This window comes from Gymnogyps californianus, chromosome 3 (genome assembly GCF_018139145.2).
Source record: "Gymnogyps californianus isolate 813 chromosome 3, ASM1813914v2, whole genome shotgun sequence".
NCBI lineage: Eukaryota > Metazoa > Chordata > Aves > Accipitriformes > Cathartidae > Gymnogyps > Gymnogyps californianus.
Window position 1 is genome coordinate 39112504 of NC_059473.1, and position 19907 is coordinate 39132410.

At 37.0% G+C, this 19907-nt stretch overlaps 1 protein-coding gene across 2 annotated transcripts in view; it reads right to left on the reverse strand.

Annotated features, from left to right (window-relative positions):
- Window positions 1-868: 868 nt before the first annotated feature.
- CNST (consortin, connexin sorting protein) overlaps window positions 869-19907 on the reverse strand; it is a 50136-nt gene continuing 31097 nt past the window's right edge. For both annotated transcript variants that reach the window (XM_050895187.1, XM_050895188.1), the window contains exons 7-11: window positions 18931-18952; window positions 18654-18750; window positions 12619-13496; window positions 4733-4868; window positions 869-3057 (exon numbers count right to left, since the gene is read on the reverse strand). In XM_050895187.1, coding sequence (XP_050751144.1) covers window positions 2852-3057; window positions 4733-4868; window positions 12619-13496; window positions 18654-18750; window positions 18931-18952 — 1339 coding nt within the window. In that variant the 3' untranslated portion in view covers window positions 869-2851. The remainder of the gene's footprint in view (window positions 3058-4732; window positions 4869-12618; window positions 13497-18653; window positions 18751-18930; window positions 18953-19907) is intronic.

The window sequence follows — 19907 nt, forward strand, 5'->3', positions numbered from 1 at the left end:
GACCATGCAAACTATTTGCACGAACAGAATTGTCACACGAAGCAAGAATTAGTACCATCAGCTTTTTATAAAGGAATGCCAACAGAAATTAGATCCAGATTCAACCACTTGGTTGCAACTGAGGAGTGAACAGCTCAGATCAGGAGCCGGGCAGCCTGTGCATATGTGCCCCTTCTGCTCCCTCAAATCCTGAGAGGCTTTGCAGGTGTGGTACCTTGGCATAAGCTGGGAAGGCTGGAGAGATGCTCCAAGTTGCAACACAAGCGTAAGGTAACTAAGTTACACAGAACGCCTGGCCGCTTGTTTTTAATTGGGTACATGTTGGTAGAGTGGTACCCAACCTTTTCATGATCTTCTTGTAGGCAGTTCTGCTGATACTAGTGAGTCTTTGCACTGGGAATATAGCACAAAGTGGACATACCAGGATTTGGACCACTGACTTTAAACTGAACTGCTTATTAAAAATTGCTTTGACTTAAAATAGCTTTACAGTTTTAAATAAAATAATTATTTTAAAATAGTTTTAATTAAATGAACCTAGAAGTAGAGGATCTTTGATCTCTATAACTAATATACTTTTGAATAAATAATTCTATATATAGCTCTTGATTTTTTTGGTGATGAAGTGCACAAAAACTTAAAAAGATTTTTTTTAAGCTGAAATCAACAGTTGTCTCTCTAGGAATAAACTTAATATCCTGAAACACTCAATGCAAAGTTACAGAAACCCAAAATATATTCTAACTACATAGTCACTACAAATACATATTTTAACTGAATGCATGCTTTTTAATTACTCTGTAAATTACCTAAAAAGAAAATTAAGATTCTCTTTAAAAGAAAAACTAAATAAATAAACAAACCCAGACTTCAAATAATAAACTGAACCAGCCAGTAACACTTTAAAATACAAAAGTGTCTTTCCCTTTCTCCTTTAAATTAGCCCAGCATCATAATACTCTGAGGACAACAAACAAAAAATATACCAAACTACCGTTCTCAAGTTTCATTCTGAAAGCAAAAGTTTTCATTAATTTGGGCATTTTAAATTTGCTAGTTTAATATAAAGCTGCACATGAGGCTCCCTAAGGTATAAATAAACTAAGCCTCTGCAGTGAAAACAAAAAGAGAAATCATACATGCAATTTATTCTAGAAAAAAACGTGATTTTAACTTCCACTTTAAAAACCCATTAAGTATAACAGTGCGTTAGGAACAATCAAGCTCACTAGAGGGACAATTTGCTTGCAAATGCCAGAAAGCATGATCATTTAATGTTATAATTCTGAGCAATATCTTGAAGATTTCATTTCATAGTATTTTACAAAATAATATTCTAAACCTGAACACACTGCATCATATAACATTAGTAAGCAGGAAATCATGGAGTGGAGTGAAGTGGACCCCTCAAAAATGCTGTTTCCTGAGGTGTAAAGGAATCGTTTCACACTAACACCTTCAGCAGGCTAGGCTGTTATGCTCTGTGCAAGAACAGTTGCCACATTTTGACCAGAGTGTGGGCCAAAGGCCTGTATATCTAATTCTCACCTTCACAGTCATGTCAGTGTTTCTCTCGCATACCACGCAGGGAGGGCTGAGCACCAAGTGATAGAAATACCCATTTAAAATGACTCTTTGTACTGATTTAAATTTGTTTGTATAGCTGATAGAAAAAAAACAGATTTTACAATACAGGCCTCAGAACCGCAGGGCAAATAGATGCAAATGTGCTTTATCTGCTGCAACAAGTGCCCTAGACTACTAACATGCCGCGCATCTGCAGTGAGCCTCTAAATCTCTTCTGTTGGGTCAGTCCCATAAGCATTTACATAAGCATTCACTCATTGAGAGAGGCTGCAGCCACATAGTTCAGTGATCCTGTGCACTCATCTGGGATGAATCAGACATGAGCCCTAACTGCAATAAATATTCACAGACAAAGGCAAGGATCATTATTCCCCATTTATGGAGGAGAAACTGAGGCACAAAGTGATTACTGCAAGTCAGTGACATAGCTGGACAGAAAATCCAGTTAGCCCCACACTTGCTACCAGGTGCTTTAAAATTGGCCAAAGCCACTTTACTATTTAACATGAATAACGTACTAAACATCTTACTTTTGTTTCTGTGTTTAGTGAGACCAATGATTTCTTTTTTAACCTTCCATTTCTAAAACAGCCCACACAATACTGGGAGTAATGTTGCAGGAAATATAGTGAAATCTGCCAGCAGATTTATCCCACTCATGATATTCACCGTAAGCGGTAAGGTACAGGGTCAGCCTGTTAATCACCAAATGAGGGCTCCGTGAATGCCGCTGCACTCTTCTCACTCCACCCAAATAATTACATGGCTCACCAGGAGAATTAAAATGGACAAAAAGAGTAAGACTTAGAAGAAAAATAATGTTTCCATAAAACACAGACTTATTGCATGATAGCTGGAGGCAACACCTTTGCACAAACAGCTGTAAATTAAAGCTGTCCTTTTACTAAGCTTCCAGAGATTGCTTACACAATGTGTGGCAATGGGAGAGCATATAGAAGACAGTTAATTTTCTTCTTTCTTCTTCACTTGCTCAAGTTGTTGAAAAGCTACTTGCCTACTCTCAAAAGGGTGAAGAGAATAACTTATTCTCCCATACCACACTGCTACAGCTTAAGATGTGAACATTTTGCCACCTGATTGCTAAACTAGAATTTTCTTGATTTCTATGTAAAAGTGTAAGTACATCATCAAATAGACATCACCTGCAGGTGGCAAGTGTTAGAGAACTTGAAATCACAATTTTTTTCTACCCTCTCCAGTAACCATTGGTGAGCTCTCAATGTGCTGTCTCCGCTCATTTCAACTATGAGAAGGCTATCCAGTGTTTAAGTTCTTCCATACGCCGCAATATCTGGGTATAATAGAAATCCATGTTGGCTGCAAAATCAGTGCACACAGGGGATTCCATGTCACCAAAGGTGCAGTACAATGCAGTTCCTCCAATGCTGAGGAAAACAGTTGCTATGCACAGCAGGATCAGCAAAATACAGGAGCCACCAGCTACTTCATCTGTAAATGCAAGAGCAGAAAAGGTGAAAAAGGATGATATACAAAGCAATATGAACGCGTGTGAGAAAATCTGAGACAGGTTTTTACCACGAACGGGTCAGGAAGCAAACACACTTAATAATGCTCATTGTGTCAAAGTGACCACAATACATACCAGGAACTGTCTGTTTCTCTACCCAGTCTTTTCAGAAACCTAAATAATTAGAGCTTCATTTCTGCAACCTGTGTACCTGTTCTTGCTGATATCATTTGCGGAGTCATTCCACACTGAAGCACAATACAGTTAACTATGAGAATGTTGCACAACCAAAGCCTTCCTTCATGGAAATTGTTGAAATGAAACGAAAGCTTTGAAACTAAAACAAATGGAAACATTCTTGCTTCATTTGTACTGACACTGGCTGTGCTACCATGAACTGTTTGTGTTTACTCTCACATTTTGACTGTAAGGACAGAGATAAAACCTTCAGGGTAGGCTAATGTGAAGGGTCATTTTACGTCTCAGTTATTCTGTGGTAACTCTTTATATAATTGTTTATTCCAGAGTAAGAGCAATAAAGAGGTTGCAGAGGTGCTGCTACATCCTCACAACCTCGCTTGTCCTTGGCAACTTGCATGCATAAACAACATCTGCATCTTCTGTCAGACTGAAGAGGTGCTAAGAAAATTTCTGAACTCCCTTCACTCTACATCAGGGAGAAGAAACAGGGGAAAAGAAGAAAAAAAGAAGAAACATTCAAGCACTTTTTTTGTGTGTTTGAAATCAGATTTAGAATAATAATAAACAACTTTCCTTTGGAATCACTAAATCCTTGGGAAAAAAATCACAGAACACTGAAATTTTATTTAAAACATAAATTGTTTTAAAATAATTTCAAGAAAAAGATGGGATAAGCTCCCTTTTGGGCAGCGAATGGATTTTCTTTTCGGTGTATGACACACACTTAATACACTTTAAAGCACTAAAGACCTCCATTAATACCATTTAGTGGCTGGCACACAGTAAATACAGAAAGTACTATCATTAGTAACCAAAAGTATTTTTCTTAACTTCTCTTTAGTTTGAATAATAGAGATCTTAAACTCCAAGAAAAGCATAACAAAATAATATATTGTATTTCTTATGAGGCTATTTAGCCCATCAAAAAGGCAGTAAGGTGTTTAGCCAAATTTAATGACAGCTAGCAAATATATATGGATGTTTAATTATAAAGCAAGGTTAAAATCTGACACCCTCCAATCCTACGGTCTACTAGAAATGGTTGGAAAGCTACCTGTGGACAAAGCAGAACAGACTTGTTTCTTTTGCATCCCTCTTTACTTACATGGATTAGATTTAGGGAGAAAGCCTACACCTCCCACCTCTAAGCTCTAAACATTAATGAAAGGATGTCCGTTAGATGTCACTTGCAAATCATTCAGCCAGAGGAAAAAATCTGTGGCTTCAGTCTCAACCAAGCTTTAAAACAGAAGCGTACTTATTGTATCCTTCTGTAGCCTTGTTACCCAAACCTGGTATAGAATAATCTTCAATCACCTTCACTTACTACTTCATGAAGTTTTAAAAAGCCAAGACAGTATGTACAACGAATGCCCACTTTGCTCTTGTGAACAAAAAGATAAACATCAGTTGCACCCCAAGGGTTCAACCCATGAATTAACAGCTTTAAATTACCTTGATCCAATGTGTCTTCCATTTCTTGGAATCGCACTCTTCTCTTTGTTTGCCTTTGCTGGACTTGAGCAATTGTTTTTCCTTCCCTGTCATCTCTCTTCTTTAGTATAGACACCAATCCTTCCGCTGGGGTAATCTATCAGGAAAGACAGCGAGTGGCACAAGAGATGTGAGAAATCCAAGCATGAGATCTATTTAACAATGACTTTAAGGAGGAAATGAGCTAAACAGTTAAAAAATGGTTTCCACTCTACTTTTCTTAAACATTGCAGCACTTGTGAAACCTCCTTCTTGAATACGTCAATTCCTTAACATGCAGGACAGCTGCAGTATCATTCTGCTGTCTGCTGACACTACTTGCCCTTAATTGCTATCAAAGTTAAATACACATACATTGACTGTTTGGATCATATTTTATATTCACTGCAACAGTTCCTTTGTAAGCTCACATTATTAAATCACATGGGTTGGGGCAGTGGTGAGGAGGGTTTGCGTCAAAAACACCACCATCAGAGGGCAACAAGAAGTCAATGACACACTACTGCTGCCTCTCCAAAGATATAATCCTGCAGAGACTATCAAATACTTATTGTGAGATCAATTTTCCAGCATTGCAATTGGTTCCCCAGGGTGGACAACAAGCTACAGTGGGGCCACAAAACCAAAGAGAGAGAACACCAGGAAAAAAGAAAGCTTCAATGCTCTGGATAGATTCCAGCTCCACATTTTAATAAGCTCTCTGGAGACAGCGGCAGTTAAAAAATCCTTCCCTACAGGCTGGTCACCCAAACAGCTTGCACAAACAGCGATACAGTCAACAAGTCAATAAACCGTAACTTCTCTTTCCTTTGCTACAGCATTTGGCTTAGCTGCAAGAGTATACGCTAAGCCATAGTAGGATGTTACAGCAGCCCGAACAGTCTGTCATTTCCTAGTTATTAGAGAAATGAAAGTAGGGGAAGTATCAGGAGAAAAATGCTTTCCTAAGCAAGCAGTTCCCAGTGTGCTAGAAATAAACAGAGATTAAAATAGGAAGCATATTTAGACATGCCCTTTTTTATCTTGAGATCATCTTTACCTGAAAAAAAGTCTTAGTCATCTCTTCATAAATCTGAGTAGCACTTTTTAAAACTTATTCTGTAGATAGCAATAACATCTGTTAAATTGAAAAGTAATCTGTATACATTTGTGCTACAGATAAGAAAACATATCACATTTGCAACTGAGCTTGCAACTCATCTATGTAGGAGATGACCCCAAATGCCTATAATTTTCACAAAAACTCAAAGTGGCAAAAAAGCAACTTTCCAGATAACAGTGTAGTTGCAGACAACTGACTGCTTAACTCTCCCCATAATCTAATCAAGTTAGAAGACCATGCATAAAAACTCGTTTGCATTGCAATTATTAGAGCTGTAGAAAAACAGAAAACAAGTGGCTTCATAACTTATGCCCCTAAACTTGCTTCATGCTACAAGCTTATATAATGCATCAATGCATGCTGTAATTGGAGAGATGGTGCACTGAACACAGTGAAACGCAGAGCACAATCCAATAGGCACTGTACCAGCTATGGCATTTGGCGTTTGCAACGTTTTAACTGGTAAATGTGGCAATTACATTTGCAGGTCTCTAGTCTGGCAGTATTTTATAGCCCTCAACTGGACAAATAATGTTGCCCTGAAGAACTCGCGGAGGTGGTCACTGTGAGTGTATGCCTACAGTCTAACAATTTTTCCCAAAATCACAACTGAGAGGATAAAATTGATGTCTGCCACACTTCCCCTTTTGATATTCACTTTCCCTTTTGACTATCTGCTCAAGAGCTTGAATGGATTATTTAATGAAACAATGCAAAGAAGTACTTAAAAAGTAGTGAAAGCGTGGAGGTGGTGGAAAGAAATTGTTTAAGTCAACATATGGAGGACCACTAGTTGGCAAAAATGAACCAGAAACAACAGCCCCCAAGTGTCTCGTCACAACAGACAAGGGCACTGGGGTGAAGCTTCTACTAGTAATGTTAAATTAGCCTTGCAGAACTGCCATGAAAATTTATCAAGCCAGCCAGAAAATCAACACTTATGCTTCCTTGTTGTGACAAGGAAGGGGGATCGTGTAGGAGCGCATTAATTTGACTTATTTATTTGGGAGGGTGGAGATGAAATTATGTCCTTTAAAAAGAGTAGATTATTTTAAGCTTCTGTGTACGGCATTGCTTTCATAAAGAGGATCAATGGCTCCTCCCGCACCACCCACGCAGCAGCCTAGCTGTCACCTGGCATGCATGTTCGCAAGTGGCTCGAACTGCACTTGGCGGGAATGTCACCCAGGGACGGCGGGGCATTTGTACCAGACTGCCCTAAGATTAGTATGTGGTGGTCTGTTCTGCAAGTAGTCATTTCAAACTGAGAGACTTCATTTTGTCTGTTGGCTCTTGGTAGTTTTTGAATGACTGTGTCACAAGCTCTGTCTTCTCCAAGCTTAAAACCAGAGGGCTATCTTTGACAGGATTATGTGGAAATGTGTGTTTCAGTGATTACAGTTACATAAAAGGCTTGCGAAGGAAAACCTTGCTACAATGAGGTTCACTTACTTTCCCTGCCAGCCTACATGGCTATGTTTCAGGATTTACTTCTAAATGTATAAAGAACTAATTGACACAGCACAGGTTTCTCTATTCTGAACATCTTCTTTTGCTTAAAAAGGGGGAGCAAGGGCTTTTGATTTTGCAATAAAATCAGTTTGGCTAGTGTTACTCTCCTGTCCTGACGAAAGCCATAGACCGTATTTTTAAGAATGTCCCCTTTACACGATATGTAATTCATACCTAGAATATTTCATCTGCCTTTGAATTTCACAAATCATGTAATTAAGGTTTTTGTTTTGTTCTGCAAAGCTATGCCTCCTAATCAAGACACAGTTTATTGTTAAAATGCAAATACAAACATATGGAATTCTGCATAAAGCAATATTTACACCTTTTCTACCATATTCTCAACTGCAGCTCAAAAATGTTTAATGCAAACATCACCACATTTTATTTTTCTTATTTTCAGTCATAAAAACGTCATTACTGTAAGACTGTCATGTAAGAATAGGGTCTGTCTTGCTACAAATAAAATCTCATTCAATTAAAAGAACTGTAAATGTATTTTTCTACCATACCTTTCATTTAGAAAGATTTCAAAGCAATATACAAACTGATTGTATTAGATCCATCTCCCATTAATTAAACATGCAAGGAGAGGGACTTAGCTGCCATGCAAGACTTGAAGTTTTCCATCCCAGTCTTTAGGAGGCAGGAGGAACTTAAAAAGGCAGAATCCATTATTTAAATTGGAAGTTAACGAGGGAACTGTGGTTAACAGTTGACCACAAGTCAAGCCTCTGCTTGACTTGAACCACAGGAGGAAAAATGTAGGCTTGCACCAGGCTGCACCACAAACAGCTCTGTGTTACATAAGAGAGCTGCATAAAGGACCCTATTGAAACATCAAACATTTTCTTAATTCTAAGTTAGATAATTAACAAAAGATGCTCTTGGAGCATCTGTGTAAGTGAGCTTACTCACCCAGCTCTCCTGGCCTTCACAAAATCTTTTGAGCAGAGCTTTTATAATTACTGTATAGGAACTGAAAATGGCATACAGGTATGTGGTGGCATTTTGACCAACAGTCAAAAAGGAAAGCAGCAATGACTGTTGGTTAATTGAAACTATGTTAAATATTTTAGCTTTTCTCTCTTTACCACTATTAATACAAAGTGATTCTGCTTCACAGAAAAGTTTTAAACTTTTTTGGATAAAGTTTAATATCCTAGCTGCAAAATAAAAAAAAAATAAGCTCTAATTAAACTACCTGTCTCTTCTCTGTTTAAAACAGCATTTGCTAATAAAACATTAAAAAAATTTCCTACATTATGCATATTTTCACCAAATATGATGTGTATATATATATATAAACATATTAGACAAACCTATGAAAATAAGGTCCTGTACTTCAAGCTCTTAGAGAAAACAGATTAAACTTGACTATTGGAATAATTCGCAGCATACAGAAGTAAGTAAAAAACCCCCAAACCAGAGGCACTGCAAACTGGGATCTAGGAAGAAAAGTTTGTTGTATGAAGTATTTTGGTCTGAATGCAGAGAACTACTCGAGGAGGAGTTTTGTTTGTGTATTCTTCTGTGGGCTGTATTCCTTATTCAGGTACTTGGCAAAGGCCTACAGTTTTATTTCTAGCAATACCAGATTTTTTTAAAGTGGTAATCTATAACTGTATGACCAACTGACAAAAAGCAAGCCTGCCCTGAGTTAAGCTATAAGCAGCAGACAAACCCCTTCGCTAATAAAATACATTAGATACATGAATAATTTGACTTTGAAAAGGATCTAACTTAGCAGATTCAGTATTCATACCACAGCATCAGACTCTAACCATTTTTCTGCTGATATGCTTGCCATGCAAGTGCCGGAGCTGCTTTATACAGCAATAAATAGCTCGGCTACTGTGTAAGCATTTCATATGGAAGCATAATTCTTGCAAATTCAAAACTACAGGACCCAAGCCATACAAGAGAACAGGGGATCTCAACAAGGTATTGTCTCCAGACCTAGTACAGATAGGTGGAGACTTCATTTCTTCAATCAAATCAGCTGCTAGTCAATACATACTCAGTACTTTTTAAAAGTCTTGGTGTACAGACAGTGCCAACCAAAAGCTACTACCTTATGTTATGGTAGAGAGTCTCACTATCTTTGCTTTCTGAAAGAAATTTCAAATGATAATTTTTGAATAAGGAAAAACACTGAGATTTTACTCATTTCCCTAACTGTCACTCAGATAAAAAGCTTACGTTATAAACTTTTATTTCACATGGCAGAATGCAACTTACATTATTGAGGTTACACTTTGTTTGACTGCTGGTGTGTCATTTCATTCTCACAGAAATGATAGCAAAGAGATCTAAGAAGAGGTTATACACTTCTGATATCTGTTGCTGCCAGCTTCTGACTGTGCTTCAAAGCTCTTTGTTAGCTGTATGAATCTAGTTTCTATAAAATGACAGTGATTTTCCATCATTTGCATGTTGTCGTGCACAGTTGGTACTAGTGAAGAAATACCCAGTATAAGGGACTGTGCAATAGGTAAAGTACTATTTTAGTTTTGCAATTATTTAAAGCCAGAGTCAGAATTCAGTGGATTTTCTGTCTTGTAACTAGTTATTGTAAATGGTAGACTAAAAGCAAGTGACATAAAGGATCTAAATTAGAGAACTACATGAGATGATTCTTTGATCTCAATATGGGGTCAAACAAAACTTCCTAACTGTATATACATACACAAGTACTTACCCTTCCCCATTTTCAATAAATTAATATTACACCTCCATTGAAGAATATTAATGAAATTTTGTCCTATCATATGATTTTTGTACCTAGGTTATTTCAAAATAATCTTTACTTCTGCCTTCCATTCTAACTTATTTGTGGCGATTTTGTAAATAATCACTCCATGACAAGTTTTATCACAGTCAAATTGATTTTTTTTTTTTTTTTTTTTTACTGTCACACTGGTACATTTCATGTAATTCATTTCATTTCATTCATGTGGCTACCAATGCATTTTCTAGGTATTTCTTTCACAACTACTGTATGAAAACATTGTCATCTCTTAGACGGCCACAGCCTGAACAATGCAACTTCAAAGGCTTCAGGACAAGAAAGGAAGAAATATTACGGCTAGGTGCAAAGATCAGTCTGCTTGTCCAAACATCAGTGGAATCTTATTTTAGCACCAAAACAAAATCAGTGAAAGCAAGTTAACAGTGCTGCTTTCTCATGAGTCCCAAACTCTCTCAATTCCTGGTGTGTTCCAGGGAAGCTGTAGCTGCTCACCACTTCTGAAAAGCAACCACTAGGGTAATGATAGGTGGTAAGATTAACTCAAAAACCAAAATATAAGTGTATAATGAAAAAATACAAGCTGCTGTGCTGTCCTTAACTCACCCTGCTGCACCTAGAAATTTCAGGTATTGCAAAACAGCCCCAGATGCTGCATATTACAAATTTTAATCGGTGTTGAGATTAATCCTTCTCTTCTCCCTGATTTAAACCCCCTGCCTCACAGACAACTCAGGCCTCTTGCTAAGAATGATTCAAAAAGACTCCCACCAGTGCCAGCCAACATTATACCTTATATGGCCAGAAAAAGTACTATGGAAAGACTCAGGGTACTTTTTCCTCTCCAGAGACTCAACTGGCCATCAGAGTACTGGCAGTCCTAGCATCGGGATAGCAAACTAGAAATGAAACTAAATTCCCTGTAAAGCATCATCATCAGTCACTGGGCCAATCAATACAAGCATAATTTTTCTAACAGTATCAATATGCTGCTTCCTATCCCATCCTCTAAAATGCAAATGACACAAATATAGCAATTTAAAAATAGTTGCTATAGGATTAATTTAGGATTTTTCTACATGAAACAGAACAGTTCTCTCCTATAGCTTAAAATGCTGAACTTTCAGTGGGCTCAAAAGAAATCTAATCCTGAGGGATGATATTGAAAGTACTCTTCTGTTATACATGTATATGGGCTTAGCACAGACTGTCAACAAAATGCTCTTTTTCAAAACCATCCCCTAAGTGAACACGAGCCAATGGATTTAGTGCAAAAGTTTGATTGCACGTATGAACATGTATGTGGGTTTCCACATCTGCATGTTGTCAAGAACTCGAGTACAGCTTCGTGCACATGGCCCTCAGTCCTGGTATATGGTATGCTTCCTAACATCCCACAGAAAGACAAGGTGTTTTAGGGACAGGGCAGGATGAACGATCTTGAATAGGAGACAAGAAGCTCTTTAGGTGGGGAGAAAAAACAAAATGCTCTGTTTCCAGTTCTGAAGATTTTGCTAAACATGTAATAACATCAGCATGGATCCCCAGTATTTAGTTCCCTGCTTGGCTGCTGTCCTTGAGTGATTGTGGGTTGTTGGTCTCTGTGCATTAGCTTCTGATCTATAGAGAAGTACTGTTACTTTATTGCCAAGGGATGTTGTATTGTTAAACGCATTAAAAATAGAGATGAACTAAGAAGATACCTTTTTAAAAGTCTTCCCCCTCCAGCATCTGGAATCACATCATTTCACAATAATCTCATTTTTCATTTAAAGAAAAACCTTTTAAGGTCCCATGGTTGCAAACGCACCAAAACCAGAAGACAAATAAAGCAAAGATGTAATCATACACTCCCCCAAAAAGTCCCAAAGCAATAAATCTTCTATGTTTTCAGAAGAGCAATTTAGCTTATGAAGCACTCATTCTTCTTGCGGCCTATCAGCAGTGCTTCAGAAAGGTGGGTTCAGGCTTAGAAGTTCTTTCTTAGTTTTGGTTGAAGAACAAAACTGCCTAAACTCGGCAAAATTACAAGCCCATACATTCATATACAGAGTTTATTACATATGTAGTCCTCACCTATACGGAATAGGCACAGAAAAGCAAATTGTATTCTATGAATAGAAATGAACCACATGTTACATCATAGGCATTACGTAGATCTCTAATGTGAAATTGTGATTTAACAGGAATTGTCAGGCCATCTCCTAACAGACTGTCAGAATAAAAAAAAAAGGTGTTCACACTCATATGTAAAAATCAATCTAATTTTTAGAAACAAAGAGCACTACTGGTCAAGAAGGAGGCAAACAGGCAAAAATAAACTTTTTTCTGAATTAACTCAGAACAATTAAATAAGTATAGATTTTTTTTGGATTAAAAAGAGTGATATATGAAGGCATATTTAACATATTTTGAAGTTGGCAATATCTAAAATATTTTAATTGAGATAAACATGGAAGATTTTGTAGGATTCACAGTATTTACCTCAGCAATCTCTATCCTTCTTGCAAGTTCATCAAGAGAAGAAAAGCTGTCATCTAGTGATAAAGCTTCCAGTGAGTTGTAAGATGCTCGTTCAGGTGAAATATCTGGAACAGTGTCAAAGTCCTCTTGGTTTGCTAAGTTTGCAAATGATTCTTCAGTGTCTATTATGTTACCATTTAAAAATCTGACAAATAAATCTTCTTGTTCTTCATTATTTACCTTCTCCTCCTGTCCTGCTGTTCTCTGTATTTCCTTGCATACTCGCAAATGGGCAGTACTCTCATGCTCAGACACTTTATTACACCCAGAGCATACATTTGATGCAGTTCTGTCCCACGAAGATTTTTCATCGTCATCATCAGGCTGTTTCTGTTGCTGCTTTAAATCACTGTTCCCAAGCTGGCCACTAGCAACTTCTGAAGAGCCAGTAGCATGTTTCGATCTGAGCAGATTTCTGTCAGCTTGCACATCTTTATCAGTAGGAACCAAATCAGTAGGCATATAATCAGCATCTGTTAAAACCAAAGCATCTACCATTGGCTCAAGAGGGAGTTTCACTCCAGGCTCCCCAGCTGTGCCTTCTATTTTTTCCGCATCCTTAGAGAGCTGTCTTTCTCTCAGCTGCAAACTGTTATCTTTACTGGCATCCCCAGATGATAAACAGCCCGAAGAAGGCCTGCCCACTGTCCCTGTGGACTGGGTGTGTGGCTCCAATGTTGATTCAGCACTGCAGTGCTGCTCCTCCATGTGGTCCTTTCCTGCAGCTACCCAAAGGCTTGCTGCCTCTGTCTGTCTCTCAGTTTTGTTTTCACCTGGGGAACTAATGCTCAGCTGTTTATCTTCTTTCTTTGGTCCAACGCCAGGACAAGTTTCAGTACCTAAGTGCAACAGGAAAAACAGTTCCAGTGTTTTTAAATGATTCAAAGCATCAGCCCAGGGGGGAAAGAGTATACTGTGATTTGATAACATTGTAACCTAATGCTTTAAAATGCACTCCCATAAAGGGCAGGTATTTTATGCTCCAGTCAGAATAGGAGTTTTGTTAGCAGTCTGAAAAGCTGACTCCCGACTCAGCAAAGTATTTGCACACATTCTTGCAGGCAAAGCACATGCTTTAGTGCCCTCCTGAAAAGAGTTACTCCCATATTTCAAGCACAATATGTATGTAAGTATCTTTCTGAACAGCCACATTTCTTCTAAAGCATATTTTATGTAAGTGTATCTCACGGAGGCCTGGAGTTCAGACAAATGCACTTAATTACAGAAAACTGTATTTTGATGCTAGTGTATCTATCACACAGGGAGATATCTGCATTTCCTTTAAAAAAGCTGAAATCATACTAATTTAATAAATTTTAAATTAAGTTCTTTTAAGTGTGTAACTAGCTCGTTTGGTTAATGCTAAATTAAATATCCAATTACAATATTTTACATAACAGGCTGCATAAAAAGATGTTGCTTTTTGGATACGTAAGTTAGTTTACATATTAAAAAATGCAATTGGATGCAGCTAATTTCTGTATTCACATTTACAATACAAATGAAAACTGATTTTTCTTATCTGAAATTTCAGAGAGAAACAAGGGGAATTCTACATAGCTTGTGATTTCACCTACTAGTGGCATGATCTGCTGATGAAGGAGTAGATGGTTAGCCCAAGTTGTCAGTAAAATTATTAGACGTTAGCCATTATGAGAAGCTCAAAGCCAAATCTCCACTTTTAGGCTTATGAAGAGAGAAAAGGGGGTGTTTAGAATTAGAATACCAAAGCAAGCTAGCTATGACAGAAACTGTCTTTTATTCCATACTTTAATAAAATCCAAGTTAAGACTATGTTATAGTAGGACTACTGTTACAGTAATATTAATAATCTCAAACAACAAATTAATACCTCTAGAAAACACTCATTTGCATTTTTTGGTCATAGCGAAAAGCAGAAAGGTCTTATGAATAGATTAACAAAGAGATCAAACAATGCCCTGATTAACTGTATACGTTCTCACAAGAATGACTGAAGATCTCTATGCCAATCTTATCCGTCCTCACCTGTTAAAACCTCACTTAAAATCTGAGCAATTTCCCAAACTTGTTACATGAAACAGGGTCACATTCATTAGTCTTTAAAGAAATGTTTGTATTAATTCATTGTATTGAACAATTTTATTAAATTCTAAACTATCCCCATTTTAAAGGACAATGAAATACAAGGTAGCATAGAAAAGACAAGCTTGGAAATTGAAGAAGAGAATATCAAACCATCTCAAAATGCAGAAAAAAATCAGAACATTAACAGATAGAGAGGGTATGGGGAACCTAACTTCTGTAAAACACTGAAAGAAGAAATGAGTATGAGACAGGGACTTTTTGAAAATTAGACACAGATGAGCAGATAGCTCAAGGGATTTGTAACGGGATACTGAGCCCTTCACATACAGGTCACGAGTTCAAACACAGCCTGGACTGTTGGTACAAGATTTTGTTACCATCTGTCAATTTTTCGTAGCGGATACATCCACATTACAACAGGCATCTTTGCTGGCAGCCCCAATTGCAACAATGATTAAATGGAATCGGAAATTAAATCAAATTCTTTACCATGAAAGGTGGCCCTTGAGCTCAGGGCTCTGTTCCTAAGAAAGTAATAAATGATCCTAGCATTGTTATCTAACTACAGAAGTACAGGAACTGAGATGTAATGATCATTGTTACATTCCACATCAAATTTTCAGCAGCTTTCAATATTGTCTTTACACCTACTTCAAAACACCTGCTTTAGACAACCCATGCCCACTAGAGACTCAAGGCAAGTTAAGACAAATATTTGAACACTTAATTAGAAAAGATGCCTTTTCCTAATAAGTTAAAGGAAGACGTACCCACCAACGTGGCAGTAATTTTTATCTGACTGTCAGAGATACAACAAAGTGTCTACTAAAAATTTTTTAGCAATGAAAGCACTTATGGTAATTTAAGAAATGTTTTTTTTCCCCAACAGGGTTACTTTAAAATTGACACTTGCTTTGTTCACCACAGAAACCTGTAGCCACCACTTTTTTATCCTGTTAATCCAAGACAGCCTAGCAGAGAGACTACTGACCTACGGCATTCTACCAGTGGAGAATTCACACTACTCCATCTTTGTCCCTCTTCCCATTTAAAAACAAATCCCTTCTGACCTAAAAGAAAACAGGGTATAAGCAGTTTCTCCCCACCTTGGAAACAAGTCTATAAGTACACACTGCAAACTTATGCTAAGGGAATAATGAATTATTAAATTCATCATTTCATTAGAAAAGGTTTCATGAAACACATGAATTTGATTATCATTAGTTAACACTAAGGGTATTAAGGCTTTCAGTCAGAAACTGAAGAAATTAATGGATATAGGATGTATTAAATCTCATCTTTTAATATACACACATAGCTTTAAGGGCCCAGTTCTCTCTGTTGGTAGACTCAAAGAGAAAATCTGCCAGAAAGGAAAATGTAACAGAACAGACCATTCACAACCCATTCTCAGAAGGGCAGAGAACTAATTCACTGACTCTCCCAGGAATCTTACTAGCCAACTTCTTATAAAGCTGTTTCTTGGTCACTGTATCCCCAGGAGAGAGGAAACGTGAATTCTTAGGATCAGTTGCCTACACAGGCTCAAACTACGTTCCCAAATGCCTGCAATAAGTCAATGGAGTAATTTTTGCTTTAGATCAGTAAGGAAGTGTGATTTTACTTCAAAGAGGCTACGATAGTACAGTGCAACAATCTCAACAATGTAATATATACATCACTACATATAAGCTAATACTTCTTATTAATAATTGCTAGATAAATTCTTATTTGGGGCATATGAATTCATACGAAGGACAGTCTTCAAACCACTTGAGAATTTCCTTTTCCTGTCTTACTGTAAGACAGACTTCTACTACCAGCAGCTAAGTGAGTTAAGTAGTTCTCCCTGCAGATTGGCAGATGCATTTCTAAGAGAAGAAGAAAAAGTTTACACATTTACTTCTCATTTTTCATGACATAGAGAAAAAAACCTACCCAAAAAGCAGAAGACAAGCATTCTAAGTTTTCAGTGAGAAGGCCCATGCATTTAGGCTAATGCTGAACAGGTTAGTTTAAATATTAGGAACTGTATGGTTTATTATAGTATAGGATTCTGCTGGGGTTCAGACAAAATCGAGAACCAGCCCCAAATGGCCATATTGCTTCTAGTCCTGAGCTGGATCACTCAGCCACAGCTCGAATATTTTTTGCGCAGCACTGAGCAGTGTATACAAATTCAGAGTTATGGATCATTTTTGTCCAATTTCTCTAGTAGTTCATACCAATGTATTCCCTACCCAAAACCTTCTAACTGCAACAAAAACATTCAGCCCCATGCTGCTGATGCATTGACTCAGTGAGGGGCAGCAGTAGCTAATTGACCACGCACTGCCTTAACAGATGAAGAGACCTGTCAGGGTGAGAAGTCATTGCTTCCTCAAGAAAGTGCTAATCTTGTGAAAAGCATCTTTTGCAAATCTTAAGCGTTTAAGCTTGAGTTAGGCTTGAAATATTCATATCTTTGTACTGAAAAAGTATTTAGCACTGATGGAAAATTCTCAGCAGAACCGCTTTCTATTGGATGACATAGCTTTATTAATTTACAAACATTTCACAGCAACCCAAAGATTTTGATGACACTTTGATGAGAGTTACATTAAGAGAAAGGCATGTGTCCTTTTACACCATTAATTACTTCCACATTAAGTTTAATATCTCTAGATGTTGTACTACAGTACTTCAACATTGACACAAAATGCTCCTTAATTCAGAAGTTTCAAATGTTCAGAAATTCTGCTCTCCAGAAAGCTTTTGCTCCTACTTGGAATAAAAACAATGGAAAAATTGTAAGTGCCTAATTTTTTTCCATGGGAATTTCCAACCATCCAAAAATAAAAAGCATTGGGTTCTTTTGATCTGCTTTCTGAGCTGTAGAACATGTTTGTTTCGTGTTTTCAATGTTTTGTGTTTAGTTAGGTTACAGAAACAAAGACACAGAAAAGGCAGTATAGGGGTCATGGTAAAAGAGGATGAAGATGAGGAGGATCCACACATGTAGAGAACTGTGACTCTCTATCTTCGTTAATTCCTGATTCTCCTGAACATCCTGGCTGATACACTTGTAACATAGTTTAGGTTGAAAGGGACCTCCTGAGGTCACTGAGGCCAACCCTCATCTTGTGAGAAATTCTAGCTGGTTTTGAGGAAAGGTACTCAGCTTAGGCCAATTTTGGCAACTGGAACGTGGCAAAAAAAGAAACTTTTTGCTCAAAGAGAGGAGAGATAAAGCACAGCCTGGTAGTCTACCAATGCTCTTTCCCCCTCTGTCTCCATTTTAACAATTCATTAATTTGTAAATGTTTCATAAGAACCCAATGATTCTAACAAATTACTCAAAACAAAACAGCCATTGCCCCAAGGCAGGAGGAGGAAAAATGAAGCTGACATAAAAGTGTGTACTGAAAAAAATTAACTGAAGTATGTTTTTCTCTTCAAGACCCCCAAAAGCTTCCTAATTTCCTGTGCTGTTACAGAAAAATGTGTCTCAAAATCAGTGTATTGCATGTAATTTAAAATAGTTACTAATACTGTTAACTATACTGAATTGCCACAACTCAGAATATTTGTCATCAGATTGTTTACCTTATATTTTATACATACAAATTATGTATCTTATCTCTACTTTTACACAATTTTGTAGCTTACGTAGGCTGCTATAAATGCATGCACATTTAACAGACTTTTTTTCATGGAGGCTAGAATTACTTTAATTACAATTCTGAATATCAATGACTAATTAAAATTGCATAGTACATCCATTGTGCAGTTGTGAAAAAAATTAAAATTTGCACAAATGGATGAATCTGTGGGAATCCAACAAATGCTGTAGCTTCAAATGAAATAGCTTCATAGTATTTATAGGACTACGTCATTACAGTATAATATTTAAAACAAACATATGCACATGTACATACACACACACATACCTGATTTAAAAGCAGCAGCTTCTCTTTCCTTTAAACTTTTTGACTCCATTAACTGAAGCACACAACCACTTTCCCATGTATTTTCTGCAGCTACTAACTGTAAAATATGATAGTATTTTCTGTAATTTTTCGAATTAAACAGGAACACTGTGATTTTTGAGACATCCAAACTTCAAACAGTTTCTATACTAAACTGGAAAGATTATATCTGATAATATTAAAAATATATTTATTAGCAATCTTTGACAAAGCAGAATTCAATTAAACAGCTGCTTACCTTATTTTTGGATGCCTGTGGCCTGCAGCAAGAAAGAAAAAAAGACTAAATTAAACAACTTAGTAGCAACATTCTTCATAACAAATGTCACTGAAATCTTATAAACCTTTGCTCTGCTCTAATATTAGCACAGAACTTTTCTTACATTGAAACAGTGTCAGCATGCTAGCATACTTTCAAGCACAGATCTGTACCATATGTGAATATCATCAGAAGACCAATTAGCCCAAACATTGCTCCACCTAATTGAGAAAGTAGTCAAAAGAAAATTTACTGCAACGTATCAAGTGATCTAAATTCCGGTAAAACTTTTATGGTCAGAAGGAACTCTACCAACTTTAAAAATCATGTAAGGACTCAGCAGCTACTAGTGTTAGAAATACTGATCACTGTAACAGAGATTAAGGAATGGAAAAAACCCCACAAAACGTATTTCCCTCTCCACAGACTGTTTACACTGGGACATGTTTTCTGGGTACTGTAAGATACAGCAGCTCCCACTGATTCCACTGGGATTCACAGGTGAATCAGCACTGCTAACAGTCAGCGTGGACTTTGCAAACTGTGTAGAGATTCACGCACAATGTGTTTTATCATGCACAATCTGTCTCGCAGCCTTTCATAAAGCAATGAAGATAAAATGTTGAGCATTTTGTTTAAAGCTACTGAAAAGTAGGAGAGACAAGAGGGAAAAGTGCTGATGTTCATACTCTCTAACAAAAACTTTTAAAAGTTGCACTGACTTTTAAATTTTACCATTTAAACTTCAAATAAGGGACACTCAAAACTATCTTTAAAGAACATGTCTAGTATGTAGCTGTAGACATTGAGTATCAGAAAAAGTTACATTACTTTCAGTTACAAAAGCAAAATGCTCACATTTTCCGAGACTGGCATGTTATTCATTAAAAATCAAAGTATAATTTTAATTACAAAATAAATTGAGATTAAAGCTTAGGAAAAAAAATATATGAAAC